Raw genomic sequence first — 13,841 nt, 5'->3', positions numbered from 1 at the left:
TTTGACAGTTCTGTATGTTACTTAGTCCCCATCTGTCACCATATGACATTACTTGAGTATTATCAATGATATTCCCTATGCTGTGCTTTATCTCCATGAGTTAGATTCCATATGCTGTACTTTTTGTCTCCATGAGTTAGTTTAGATTTACAGGTTTTTGGTTTTTTTTTCCTTCTCTTGGGTCACTAGAGACTGAGAAGTGTCCAACATTAAAAAGTATTCTTATTTAAAGAATTTTATGAAAGAAAAGTGGCTATAAAATAGGAGTATTTTTAAGTACAATTTTAACATGCAACTAGCAAAATAAGCCAGTTTTCTTCCCAAGGAATCTATGTTAAAGAACTCAATAACAGGGTGAATATTTGTCCCCGATATAAAGTGAAAACGAAATTTTTACATCATTATACTTTGCCCTCATCACTCGTTGCTCTAGACCTTTCCAATGAGGACAGATGGAATTATGCCATTTTTACACTCTCATATTTTCATTTCTGAGTAAAAACATTCAAAAGGAGCACATAATCTAGGGACTGAGAAAGAGTGAAGCTTCCATTTTCCATTCCATCTTTGCAAAAAGGCCTAGTTCCATCATTTGTGCAACAATGTAGGTGAAGAAAGACCAAAGTGGCTTAATGTTCTGCATCTTCTGAGGGCCAAACAGTAAAGGTTGGTAATCGGTTCACCATTTCAGTTCCAATACAGCTTCTGTGCACCAATGTAGAGTTGCTACGACTACCCCCACCCCCTTCTTTCTGGCCATTTGCTGTATGACTTTCAGGTGAAGAGGAAAGAAGAGAAGACACACCTGGAGGAGGTGGATATTTATTCCCCCTGAATTAAATACCTAGTGGCTGCTGTGCACCATTATTATGGTGTGTGTGTGTGGGGTGGGGGGGGGGGTATGATGCACTTCGGGGATGATCTGTGAGTTTTGCTTGTTGTGACTTTAGGTTCTTAAGATTTTTTATTCCACTTTTATGTTAATGTCTTGGACTAGCCAACTCTGGGTCATTTTTGGTGCTTGTCGACTGATACACTTACGTTTATTTGCCTTTTCCCCCTGTGTGTGATTTAATTTCACAGAAGAATTCCTTGAGAGTAGAAGGGGATAATATTTATGTCAGACATAGCAATTTAATGTTGGAGGTTTGTATAATTTAAGAAAACAACTCTGTCCTAATGGCTGCCAAGCTGCTGTGGACGGGAGGTCACGCACAGGCTGGCTGGCAACTTTCTTTAAGCACGGTGCATGGAATGCATGGGGGACACTTCAACTCGGGAGTGCATGTTACCAGTCCGATTTTGTTCCTTTAAAGTGGCTTAGGTACGAGTATATCTACGAGAAGTTCTCAAAGTGACAACTGGGAAAAAAAAGTTCTGTGTAATCGAATAGTAAAATTTTTTATCTATTACTCTTACTGAAGTTCTGCAGGTAAATCTGTTCTCTCCCTAATGGGTTATCTCTGGGGTATAGAATCCCAAGTAACACCCCATCCTTAATATATATTCACCAGAACAGATATGTGTTGATCTGGCATTAAATGGCTTTAAATCTGTATTCACAATTTGGGGGAGTGGGGGAGTTGCTAAAATCCATGCAATTAGGAATGTGGTCCACTTAAAGTATCACATTTGAAAAATATGTTAATGGATTGTTTTGATTAAAAAGAGAGTGGGAAAGAAAGGGGGGGGCAAAAAAAAGAAAACCCAGGCAACCAATTAGGTATGTAAAATATATTCCCCGTGTCACACGAGAACGTGTTTCTGTTTTCCCCCTTATTTTATGGTAGTAAAATGGCGACGTATTCATTTGGAGAACTGCAATTCTCAGTAATCTGACTAATCTGGTTGCTTTTGGCAGCTTTGATAACTATTGGAAATGTGTTTTGCCTAACTTACTAAAATGCTCTGAACTGTAATATGTAACATTGCTTTGAACAAATGCAAGAAATGTGCCTGATCTCAAGCCACAGTCATTTTCCCATGCCATGCAAAGAGTTTTAGATGATCGTGAGTTTTTGCAAATGGCTACAGAAGCTCGTAGATGAGCTGTGATGCTTGTGCATGAATGTGGACTATCTAATGTTATCAGATGCATGACCTGTTCCTCTGGGAGTGCGATGAAAGCTATAATCCATGGGCGGCCCTGTGATTTTGAAATGTAAGAAAACATTTAAAATTCACTTAACACTGTTTCCTGGACGCTAGTTACCTTTTGTTCCCACAAATACAGTTTATCGGGGCCAACCTAAAACTTCCCACCAATACCATTTGTCAGGGCCTGCTCCAGTGCAAATTGACCTGGCAGTTTTTCTTGTAACTCTTTCTGAATAAGGACCATTTGGTATGTGGGGTGACTGGGCCTCACAATTGTGCTTGGCAAGCACATGAAACCGTATGGGAGGCTCACTCTTACAGAGAGGCTGAACAGAAGCAGCCTTTGGAAGCCATTATTTTTATTCCTTAACTGTTAAAAGCCGTTGCTAGAATTTCCTGGAAAAAGTCAACCCTTGGTTTTCTCTTTCTTTCTCTCTCTCTCTTTTTTTTTTTTTTTTTTTTGATGATCTTGGTCTGGCTTTCCCATCAAGCCAAATGTGCTTCTGAGTACCTTTCTCTATTTTTTACTTGATTTACTATGTTCACAGAATGCAGCTGTAGTGATAGCCTTCATGAGACAGGTAAATTTGCAGGAACAAAGTCATAGGCTGCGTTTTAAGTCCAATTTTTAGGAAGAAGGTCATTAGCCATTTTGAGTACCAGTAGTTCTGTGACGTCCTTCTGATAATGTTAATAATTATTTCTTTAAAAATTCTAAACAGAGAAGAAATTAGAACCTTTTAAAATGTGAACCATAAAAAAATTACACATTGGCTTTATTTTCCAATTTTGATGAACTCCTTATATTCATAGGTGATAATATGGCTTTTGAGACTTGGCATTTTTCTTGCTTTACTATGTTTTTTTAATCATAAGTTTGCTCTGTCTTATTTTTTGGTTTTTTTATTTTTGTCCTGCTGGGTTTTTCTTTTTCTTTTTCTTCTTTTTTTTTCCTTTTGGATTTCTGCCCTTTATTACGTTACATATTGCTAGGACCTCGATAAGGCCCAGGAGGACATACTGAGACATCAGGCTAGCATTAGTGAACTCAAGCGCAATTTTATGGAATCCACACCTGAGCCGCGCCCTAATGAATGGGAAAAACGACGTATCACACCTCTGTCCCTACAGACACAAGGGGTATGTCACTAGCTCTTTGTTGGCTATATGTCTCATTCCAGCTCTTCAGTAAAACTCAGGTTGCTAATATACTATGTTGATTCTCAGGAAGTTAGAAAATGTTCTTTTTTTTTTTTTTAATGTAATTGCTAACAACTTTTTAAATACTAAATATTAACAATGTAATACTTATTGACTTCGTTCTTAGTACATTGTATGATTTTTAAAATTTTTTTGAAAGTTGCAAACTACTTACACTATTTTTACTCAAGTAAATTAGTAGTAATGACATGTCATATTGGTGACTTAGAAACTGGCATTACTATGTTGCATTAAGGTTTTTTGTTATGAACGACTGAAATAAGAGTTTACTAAGCAATAATTAATCATTAAAGAGGTGTAGGAATATAGATCATATTTAGAATGTTACAAGGTATTTACTGTGAGGATAAAGTGTTAAACTTAGCTCTGAAAGCTGATGAGCTCTGTTGAAAGTTTGCAAAATGTTAATACGATTTAGTACTGAAGCTTCTTAGTAATGAAATGTAGACTAGTATTTTAAAAGGATTTTCAACCGTAACATCTCTCCACATTCATTCTTTTTCTTTCCGTGGTTTGTCTCCCCACCACCAATATAAGTATTGCCTTTACAATATAGTCTCAATTTATTTCTCCATTCGTTTTTATCTACATCTCTTATTTTCTAATGCTCCAAAATCTGTTACCAACGAAAAACTTTCATGGACTCATTTATCGTGTTTGAGGAAATACTGATTATACTATTTTAAATATGCTATTTTAAAAAGTCGTATAAAGGTGTTAGCTGACAATTTCATCTTTCCCCCTTTCCTTACAGCCCTCTCTTCTCCTTAATTCATCATCTATCTAGTCTGGCTTGAATTTTACCCAGTGTGTATGCATTTGCGTTAGTCTCATGCTATTTTTATTCACTTTTTCTTAAGAAGGCAAAGCTGTTAGTTGCTTTAAATTTCCAAGTTTGTGACCATGACAGGAAACTAGTTCTACAAGAGCAGAAGCAGAAACCATTGCTGAACTGAAAAAACAAAAAAACAAACAAAAAAACTTAGGGCAACAGTAAGATTGAAAACACCAGAGGCTCATCAAGTTGTATATACAACAACTTAAATTGTTATTTTCAGATTTCCTGGAGCTATTAGTGCCCATGTGTCAGCAGTCAGCTCTAGAGTGTTGTGTTTTCTGGAGAAATCATGTCTGATGACATGCTAAGGTTTTGTCCCCCGTTATGTGCCGCTTCATCTGGTTTGTGCTGCCGAGCCATACGGTTGTTTTATGTCTGTGTTGCTATAGATGTAATGTACTTGTCTTATCTGTTGATTATGTCTATTGTTTAAAACAATAGAGCAAAGGAGACCATCTTTTCAAGGATATTTTATCCGTGAAGGAGAAGCATCAGAGAGCGGCAACACGGACAGTTGAAGAAAAAGTCCAGGAGGCAGACAAGGTGTTCACCTTGCATCCTTGGATCTCCGCTTGCTTTTTCCCCTTTTCCTCGTACTTCTGTCCACGGCCATGGGATACTCCTTTTTTCTGATGTATCAACTGAAAATGTTTTTGAAAAAAAATTTTCAAGCATTCAAAAAATTTCATTTCCGTGCGTAGAAAGAGGGGATCACTAGTGAGAAACAGCGCCCTGCAGGAGTACTTTATTTGGACATTCCACAACTTAAAAGGCAGACATATCAACCAGTTTGGGTGGTAGATGACCCCTGATTTTGATGTATGTGGCTGACAGTTGGGAAACCATGATCTTGTGTGAAAATGCACCGTTAGTACAACACTTGTGCACGCTGAAGTGGTGTTAAACTAACACATTATGTGTGAGGTAGGTTACTGTTTTACTAACGACACTTGGAAGCCTTGTGGATTTTCATTTTTAAGATTTTTAACAGGAGAAAAGATCTGGTGTCTTTGGTGCAGCCCCTCTGATCTCTGCGCTCCCTACATATATGAAATATCTGATACTACTTAAGGAAGTTAGCTTTCCATTGCTTTTACATTCTTAATCTTCTGTTTCTACTAATTTCTCTTAGCTGGCTGGCCAGCTTGCTCCTTGCTGGGAATGTAGTGCTTAGAGTCCAGTGGGGGAGATAGGAGATCTGTTAATTAGGAATTAGAAACTCTAGGGTACTAAGAAATGAGTGTTAAGAAGATGAAATACAGTGTCGTGTTAGAAGGTGATCAGGAAGGCTGCTTTGCTCTTGTGCTCAGGAAGAGATGGCATTTGAGTTGAGACCTTAACGATGAGAAGGGGACAGACGTGTGAAGATTCTTTTCATGTGTAAAGAAGAACAAACGCAATAGCCCCCAGACAGGAACTAGTTTAAGGAACTGAAAGGCCAAAGGCCAAGGGCTTAGGAAAAGTCAGGTCAGAAGGTCACTCTGGATCTTAAGGACCACGCTGCCAATTTGGAATTCGAGTAGGAGTGATGGGAAGTCACTGGAGAGCTTTGGGCTGGGCAATAACCTAGTCCCACTTGGGGGACAGAGATCTCTCTGGTGCTGGATGAGGAATGGGGTCATAGGTGGGTGTGAGTGAGAGCAGAAATCAGCGAAAAGGAAAATGTGTTCCTGTTCCACAAAGTCTTATTTTGTTAATCAGTAGACCGTAGCATTCATCAGGACATACAGTGGGAGGAGGCAAAATAAATGGAAAATGAAATCTTGCCCTAAAGGCATTGGAGGTGTAGCTGAGATGAAATATTTCCAGAGCACTGCAAATGAGAAAGATAATGTCATAAAGCTAAACCAAGTGGCATACTTATATACTTGAAAGGTTAACCTGAAATCCAAAGCCTGTCAGACTCTTCATGTAAAAATGACTTTAATATAATATGCTTTGAAATATTACATAGTTTTGAAAATTTATCCTCCAGAAGCGAGTCAGATGGCACCATCTGATCAACTTAAAATGATGTCCTTTGTACTTTTGGCAGTAGGAAACATTGGGATTTGGGTGAAGATGTTTAAAATTACTGTTTTCCTGGCTGTCATGGTTTTAGTATTGTACAATAGAAACCATGTACAATAGAAATCATTCACTAATTGTTGTAGAACTTACATTAAAATGATCTTACGTGAAATTTCAATCTGGAATTGACCCTCTTCCACTCCCAAATGGTTTATTTATACTTGAAGTGTGTTTTTGTTTCTTTTTTCCTCTCTAGCACGTGCAGGAAAATATATTCTTATTTGACATGTATGTGGATGATTGTAACTGCAGTCATCCATCCACCCAACATTTATTGGCCACTTACATTGTAACCCCCATCCCCCACCAATAACATTTCACTACCATTAGTTGGAAGTGTGTGAGCAGTTAAGTGTACTGGAGTGTTTGGACTTTTAACAGAATATCTTTGCAATTTGTCTTTGCCACATCTTCATTTTGCTACTGATTTTGTAGGGTTTCTTGATTGTCTTTAAATTGTAATCCTTAATGAGTGTGAAATAAAAAGTTATGCAGAAGAGCCTTAATTTGACCAAATTTTCTAAATTTCTAGAATATGGATTTTAGAGATGAAAATAAAAACAGTTCTTGTCTAAAAATAAATACAGCAAGCTTTCAAAATGACTTCAATTTGAATATGATTTTGGGAGAAAGCTGGAAACCAAATCACTTAATGTAATACATTTGCATTTAGTAAATAACGATTATATATCCTCTTCTGTAAGAATTATATGCTTGTATAAAAAATTCTTACGAGTCCAGTAGAGATTCCATAGACCGTAGTTTTAAGGTACTTATGAAGATATTTTATTGAATAATTAAATGCATGGCACTTATTTGAACTCCCCAGTGCTCTCTTACTGGGAAGGACACTCTCTACCCACCTGACCCAGAGGGATGGTGTAATTACGGAGATTGTAATTAAGCTGAATTAACCTAGAAGATGTTTTTTCTCTCCTGAATATTGCAAGTGCTTCTGCACCACACCCACCTCATGTCAGTGTCCCTACTCCTCACCCTTCTTAGTGTACTGTTTCAAGGGGCATCTCAGAAATGCCATTCATTCATTCATTCATTCATTCATCTTTAAGCTCTCGGAGCACTCAGGTTTTTGAGGAAGCATTCTTACACAATTTTGACGTTCGCTTTATGGTGACTCTTTACTGTTGGCATTACAGGTACCCGGGACAGTCCCAGGCTTTCCTGTTGTGCCCTCACACAGGTTAGGGACTCCTGTTTAAGGACCACAGTGTGAACATTAAATGTGCCTTTGTGGTTTTTCAGGGACAGGTGATTTTCACGTCACTCCCTTGAATTTCCGCCTCTGAGTCTGTCTTCCTGTTGAGAATTTTTTTCTTTACCTGGTTCTTGCTGAACAAAGCAAAGCACTCTTTCTTCATTCCATGGCATATTTAGCGTGTCTAGGGATTTCCGTGGGTTGCTGTCAGAGCACACGTTTTACAGACCGTTCATATGGTATGTCACCCTGGGGGAGCTAGCGTGGGCAGGGAAGGCCGTGCACAAGACAGAATGTCAAGTGGACCTCAGAGAGATGACAAAATTAGCAGGGCCCAGTGTGCCCAGGGAGGCAGGAGGGTGGGGGTCATTCAAGCTCTTACACAGGAATTCGCGTTGCAAGAGTAGGGGCCAGCGAGGAGACCGTTCTGCGCAGAAAGAGGCTGACGCCAAGTAGCTACTTCAGGAATACGTGAAAGTGTTCGGTGTGTGGGTAGATCGGTTGTGCTCAGTTTGTAAATAAAGCTTCAGTGATAAACCAAGGCATTTGAGCTGGTTCCCGTAGGTTAGAGCTATCAGAATCTCAGAGTGGAAAGCTGGCATTTAGGCAAAACGCCAACATATGCCTGCTGGAATCTCGCAGAACCCTCGCCTTTCTTTCAGTTTGTGCTGTTCTGTGATTCTTTCTTGTGTAACCTTTCCTTTCTTTCAATAGGTCACTGCTGTCTGTTCTGACTTATTGTTAATTCTTTGCTCTTCCTTTTCTGACCTCTCTAGAGCCTAGAAGAGGAGATAATGTCAATTTTGTTTAGTGAAAAGGGCTTTTCTGGTAGCATGAAAGCCACCTTCACCTCAGCCACCACTTGGACAGCAGAGGGCACTGTTGTGAGCTCTAATGCGCCTTCTGAAAAGCTTTCCTCCTCGCCCTTCTCACGGTTGCCAGAGGTGCATTTTACTTTGTTTCCCCTGTTTTCGAAAGCCACATATGAAAAGTGATTTTGATTTTTTGAATATTTAGGAACCCCTCTCTCCGGTGCTTTCATTGGTAAAATTAACTCTTCCTGGGAGAAACATTCAAGAAATAATGACTGAATTTGGACATGTGGGAAAACTGTACAGATTGGATGTTTCTCCTGCGGCTTTTGGTTCCCTGCCCACCCCCAAAATCTGCCTAAATTCAGAGAATCCTTTAAAACCACTAAGGAACAGAGTCTGAGTTGTTTTGTGAAAGGAAACCCTCAATCTAGTAGAAGCTAAGTATGTTCTGCAGAAAAGTTTTTAAAGCCTAAATGTCTTTCAGGCATCTTCTGATGGCTGATTATTTTTTACCATTCTGCTTATGTGCACAAATATGAAACGTTTGCCATTCTCAGTGAAATAATTATTTTCATTTTTTGGAATGACCCTAAGAGATTCCCTGAACTTGGGCAGAATTCATCTGGCTGTCTGGGGTTAAATAATAAATAATTTACTGACCTGGCATCACAATAATGGAATGTCTGCTTTAGAAATGTTCTGATCACTGGATATCTTTACTGATAAAGAAGTTTATAGTTACAGTTAAATGTTATTTATCAAAAGAGTTTCAGAGAGTTCCAGTTTAATATCTGAAACCTCTGGGTTTTCCATAAAGCTGGGAGGATATCTTTTTTTATCTGTCAGTAACATAATTTTTACATGGCACTAATTTGGGGCAGTGAAAACATGTCCTTACTATGCATCTAAGAATAACAGCACGATCAGAGAGAGTGAGTATATCCTGATAGGTGCTGTCAGAAGTGTGCCTTTTTAGGGCCTTTTGCTCATGGTTGTTGTCCACATCCCTGGTGCAGATAAATGTGGGATGCTGCTGTCTGTTCTAGGAAACGGCTCCAACCCAAGTAGTACCTTGGTAGCTTCGGAACGGGGTTCACATCTGCCCCGATGGTCCAGAGGCGCACTGCCCTGCTCCATTCAGCATGGAGATACCATCTCAATAAGCAGGGCTACTGTCTCTAGCAGAATTACTTTTAAGTTAGATCACAGGCTATCATGTCACCTGAATGTTAAAAAGCCTAGCCAGGCTTCATTTTTGCCCATGCAGAGTAGCCGTCACCACCTCCCCCCACCCCCCGTTTTAAAATAAGTTTAAGGAAAATCGTAAGCTTTGAAAACTCTTTTGTAAGAGTTTCTACACTGGTGATTATAGACCTTTATATCACTAATGTATTTGGTCAACAGGCACTTATTAAACATTTAGGTACTGTACTACTTAATTAGAGTAAATTTACTCCCAAGAAGTAGATGTCTGCAGGGGACAGGAATACATATCTCCGATAAGAAACTTGGTTCATTTTGGTTTCCAAAGATGCTAGTTGGAGGAGTTGAATTCTAAGAAAACATTTGGAGCCATCATTGACATCCACCCTAATGTTAAAATATCCGTTTTGCTAATCTATAATGTAGTTGGGGAGGTTAATAACCATTTCTGAAACGACATTTTTATGTTAATAGCTATGTGAGTCCCACTATAATTTTGCCCATTATAGCTGTTTTTTAAAGGAGCCAGCAAAAAATAAAGGTGCTGTCTCATTAGTGCTATATTCATTTAGGAATCAGGGTTTCAGGCCAGGCTTTATAGTCAGATTAAAGTCAAAACTGTTTATTGAACAGGTTTTAGAAGTTTCACAATTTGCACTTTAAAATAATCAGTGGGCTTTGGTACAATTCCGTTTTCCTCTCTACCTTTTCGACTAAATAAGTTAGAGCTTACAGGTATAACCATAATAAAAAGCATTTTATTTCTTTGGGAGGATGCTGGCAATTTTGTGCTTTTGTTTCCTTTCGTAAGCTTTTTGCGTTTGTGTGGATTGTCCTTCACGTGACCTTGAGCAAAGGTTTTTGTAGCTGTCGATTCTCGCTGTTCTGTCCTCGCGGTGTCAGATGTTTGTTTTGGTGGGTGTTGCAGTGTAAAACTTTATTGATTTGTGTCCTCGGTTGCTTTTTGTTCCGCAGAAACGCGCTCCCGAGTCAGAAGGGCCTTGCACTGGAGCCAGTGATGCTGCTAAGGTTCTCCCCTTTTCCATGTTAACACCATTGCCCGATGTTTCCGACTCCCCTCACGTTCTCCCCGCTTCCCTTTCAGTCAGCCATCATAATCATCTTTTGTTTTCTCCATGCCATGAACCTACCATCAGCTAACTTTGGTTTCCGTCGTGCTTATTTATTCATATATTTTTGTTTCCCCTCATCCGTTTTTTTTTTCCCCGTACAGAGTTCACATGAGACTCTGAATGTAGTGGAGGAGAAGCAGCAGGCAGAGGTTGGGAAAGACGAAAGAGTAATCACAGAAGAAATGAACGGTAAAGAGCTATCACCTGGGAGTGGTCCTGGGGAGACCCGTAAGGTGGAGCCTCTGACGCAGAAAGACTCCACCTCCCTGTCTTCTGAGAGCAGCAGCGGCAGCGAGAGCGAGGAGGAGGAAGACGTGGGCGAGTACCGGCCCCACCACCGTGTGACCCAGGGCACCATAAGGGAAGAGCAGGAGGAGTATGACGAAGAGGTGGAGGAAGAAGCCGGCCGAGCAGCCAAGGTAGTAGAGAGGGAGGAAGCAGTGCCAGAAGCCAGCCCAGGCAGACAAGCAGGTGCCAGTGTAAGCGCAGTAGAAACAGTGATCCGGGAGAAGGTAGTGGCCCCAAAGCTATCTGCAGAGAAGAGTGTAAACGAAGGCGCTATTAAGCAAGACATGAGCGAAGAAACAGAGGACGAGCAGCATAAAGTTAACGGAGAGGTGTCTCATGTTGACATTGATGTGTTGCCACAAATTATTTGTTGTTCCGAGGTAAATGGGAGACCCCGAGCGGGGAGCTAAACTCTAGAGCTGTTTCTCAGGTGGAGACCACCTGCCTTCCTCCTTCTCCTGCCCTCCCAATCCTCCTCCGGCTGTTTTCAGCGAGATTCCGGGCTTTGTCTCTCCTGGGAGGACGGGGGAAAGCACTGCTTTGTTGATTCTCTGCCAGCTCGGTTCGTGGTTTCTGGCTTCTTTACTGCACCTGGACGCACCTGACACAGTAAAACTTGCCTCCAACGGCCACACCATTCCCCCCCCCCCCAACCCCCTTCTCGTTCCACATTTAAATTTTTCTTTGCATGTTTTGGATGTTTTCAACTGTTTGTCTTTAGTTGCATTGCTTCCTCGTGCTAAATGCCTTTTTCGTTGGTTTAATGAGAAAATTGTATACGTATCGTTGACAAACGGTCGGTGTGAGTGTGTGCGCGGCTGTTGTCATGATTGGGTTTGACCTTCTGGCTCGTTCTCCCTTCAACTTTAGATTTTTAGCGATGGCAGCTGGTTCTGATTACCATGGTGCTCTTAGTTCAGCATCCGGCAGTGATGAAAAAACATTTCTCGAATACCGCTGTGATTGCTGGTTTTAGATTCCTGGGATTGTGTGGATCGGTGAAGAGCATTTTCTTTCCTTGTGGGCAGCCAGAGGCTAGACTGTTCGAGAGGAGGATCCTCTCCTCATTCTGTCCTGTCCTCCATTCTGGATGATTTGCAGGTTGATCATCTGTTTTATCGATTATCTACATTGGATAGGAGTCTTTAACATTTTCTCTTCAAGAAAGAGAACTTTCCACACTCCTGGTAGATTAAGTCTTGGTCATGAGGTACAGTGTCTCTGAATTGAGAGTCGAAGTTACACTGAGGGAAGGTTTGTGTCCATGAGACTTTCTCGATTCTAAAATTAAATGCCCACGATGTAGGCATTATCCATATTTGCTTTCTCTGATGGGCTGGAAAATAGTGAAGTGACTTTGTCTTGAAATAATTAATTGGATTTTTACTACGTTACTTGTCAACCTCCTGTTTCACTTCAGAGAAGACATTTCAAGAGCCTTCAAACACTCTTAATATTTTCTGCATTTAATAGACGGTTGTTCCTCTTTAAATAATTACATCTGGGAATTTTCTCTCAGAAAAAGAACTGTAGTATTTTGGTAGTAGTATGGTCTGGTGTTGTATTAAACATACATGCTCTGCAGACTACAATGCTAACAGGCCGTGACCCTGTTCTTTAATGTTTTAATTGTTCAGAGCCTTAATGCCATGTTGGCGGAGTAACTCCAGATATAATGTCTTAACTTATGTAACACAGAAGAAGCACTGCGAGTTTTAGACAACTGTGATTAAAAAAAATCATACCTGAAGATATTCTTTCCGAAAGTGGAGTATCTTTGTCAGTAGAAGAGTCCTTTTGGGGGGAAGGGGCAACTCTTCATCTCCCTAACTGATGTGGCCATTAAAGACAGCCTTCACATAAACCATGTGGTTCTTTAAAACGCAGTAAAAATTGAGACCGGTCACTTCACATAGTTCATTCCATTTTGCTTTCTTTTCCATTTTATGGTAACTTGCCCCAGAGCTAAAGTATATATTCCATGCCACATTTGACATGTAATTGGGACCATGGTAACTTGAAGTGTACCATAATTTAGGGAGCCATTATGTTAGCTTATTCTTCATATATATATATATATATATATATATATATATATGAATGAAGAATACACACACACACACGCATGCATGCATCTACTACGATGTTTGAAGGAAAGTGTCTTTCTTTTGTATCTTTTGTTTACCTATACTCTTGTGCATGAGTGCGTGTTTGGATATTTTTTTCCAATTATTTTTGAAGGCTCCATTAAACACTTTTACTTCATTACCTCTAGAATTTACTTTTCCCTTCCTTTCCACCTCAGCCACCAGTGGTAAAAACAGAGATGGTAACAATTTCTGATGCCTCACAAAGGACAGAAATCTCCACCAAGGAAGTCCCTATTGTCCAAACTGAGACCAAAACCATCACATATGAGTCTCCACAGGTACAAAAACTCTAGATTTGGACTCTTTGACTTCTTTTTTCCTTTGTTTCTGTTTTCATTTGTCTTCCAGTTTACGTGTTTCTGACTTCAATGTAGCTTTCTGTATCCCCGGCTCGTAACTGCGCTTCAACTACCTAACTTGCTATATATTGCTTCTTAGATTGAGACCGAGAGCTGTAGTCACGTAGGTAATCCAGTAATTACAGGGGGAAGCATCCACACGATTATTTTAGGACAGGCAGTACCTGTCTTGTTCATATTATTATAAGTCATTTTGAGAGTCTTAACAAAGTTTATTGGATCTGATATAATTTGTGGATTGGTAGAAGTTAGGTTCCTCCCCGCCCCCCCCCCCCGCCCCGTGAAGATGGATCCAGTCATCCCATTCCTGCTTGCCAAGTCCACATACACATCTGAGCTTCTCCTTCACATGGGGTTATTTTCTGAAGACATGTTGTTGATCTGTAAATATGATGCTCTGTGTCCAAATAATTACCAGACTTGTGTTTTTAATTTTAGGTAGCGATTTAGA

General features: G+C 40.0%; 1 protein-coding gene across 19 annotated transcripts in view; it reads left to right on the top strand.

Annotated features, from left to right (window-relative positions):
* The window catches only part of EPB41L2 (erythrocyte membrane protein band 4.1 like 2), a 261,971-nt gene that overhangs the window by 223,132 nt on the left and 24,998 nt on the right, over window positions 1–13,841 (top strand). For 4 of the 19 annotated variants that reach the window (XM_030316332.1, XM_030316328.1, XM_030316329.1 and 1 more), the window contains 6 exons: window positions 1,084–1,146; window positions 3,091–3,237; window positions 8,219–8,386; window positions 10,436–10,489; window positions 10,695–11,261; window positions 13,187–13,309. The exons of 1 other annotated variant lie outside the window; for it this stretch is intronic. In XM_030316332.1, the coding sequence (XP_030172192.1) occupies window positions 1,084–1,146; window positions 3,091–3,237; window positions 8,219–8,386; window positions 10,436–10,489; window positions 10,695–11,261; window positions 13,187–13,309 (1,122 nt within the window). Of the gene's footprint in view, window positions 1–1,083; window positions 1,147–3,090; window positions 3,238–4,597; window positions 4,700–8,218; window positions 8,387–10,435; window positions 10,490–10,694; window positions 11,262–13,186; window positions 13,310–13,841 lie in introns of those variants that run through there. 14 more of the 19 variants (XM_030316333.1, XM_032593246.1, XM_032593248.1 and 11 more) reach the window with 12 other exon arrangements.

This window comes from Lynx canadensis, chromosome B2 (genome assembly GCF_007474595.2).
Source record: "Lynx canadensis isolate LIC74 chromosome B2, mLynCan4.pri.v2, whole genome shotgun sequence".
NCBI lineage: Eukaryota > Metazoa > Chordata > Mammalia > Carnivora > Felidae > Lynx > Lynx canadensis.
The sequence above is the reverse complement of the archived record's forward strand: the minus strand, read 5'-3'. Positions and strand labels throughout refer to the sequence as shown.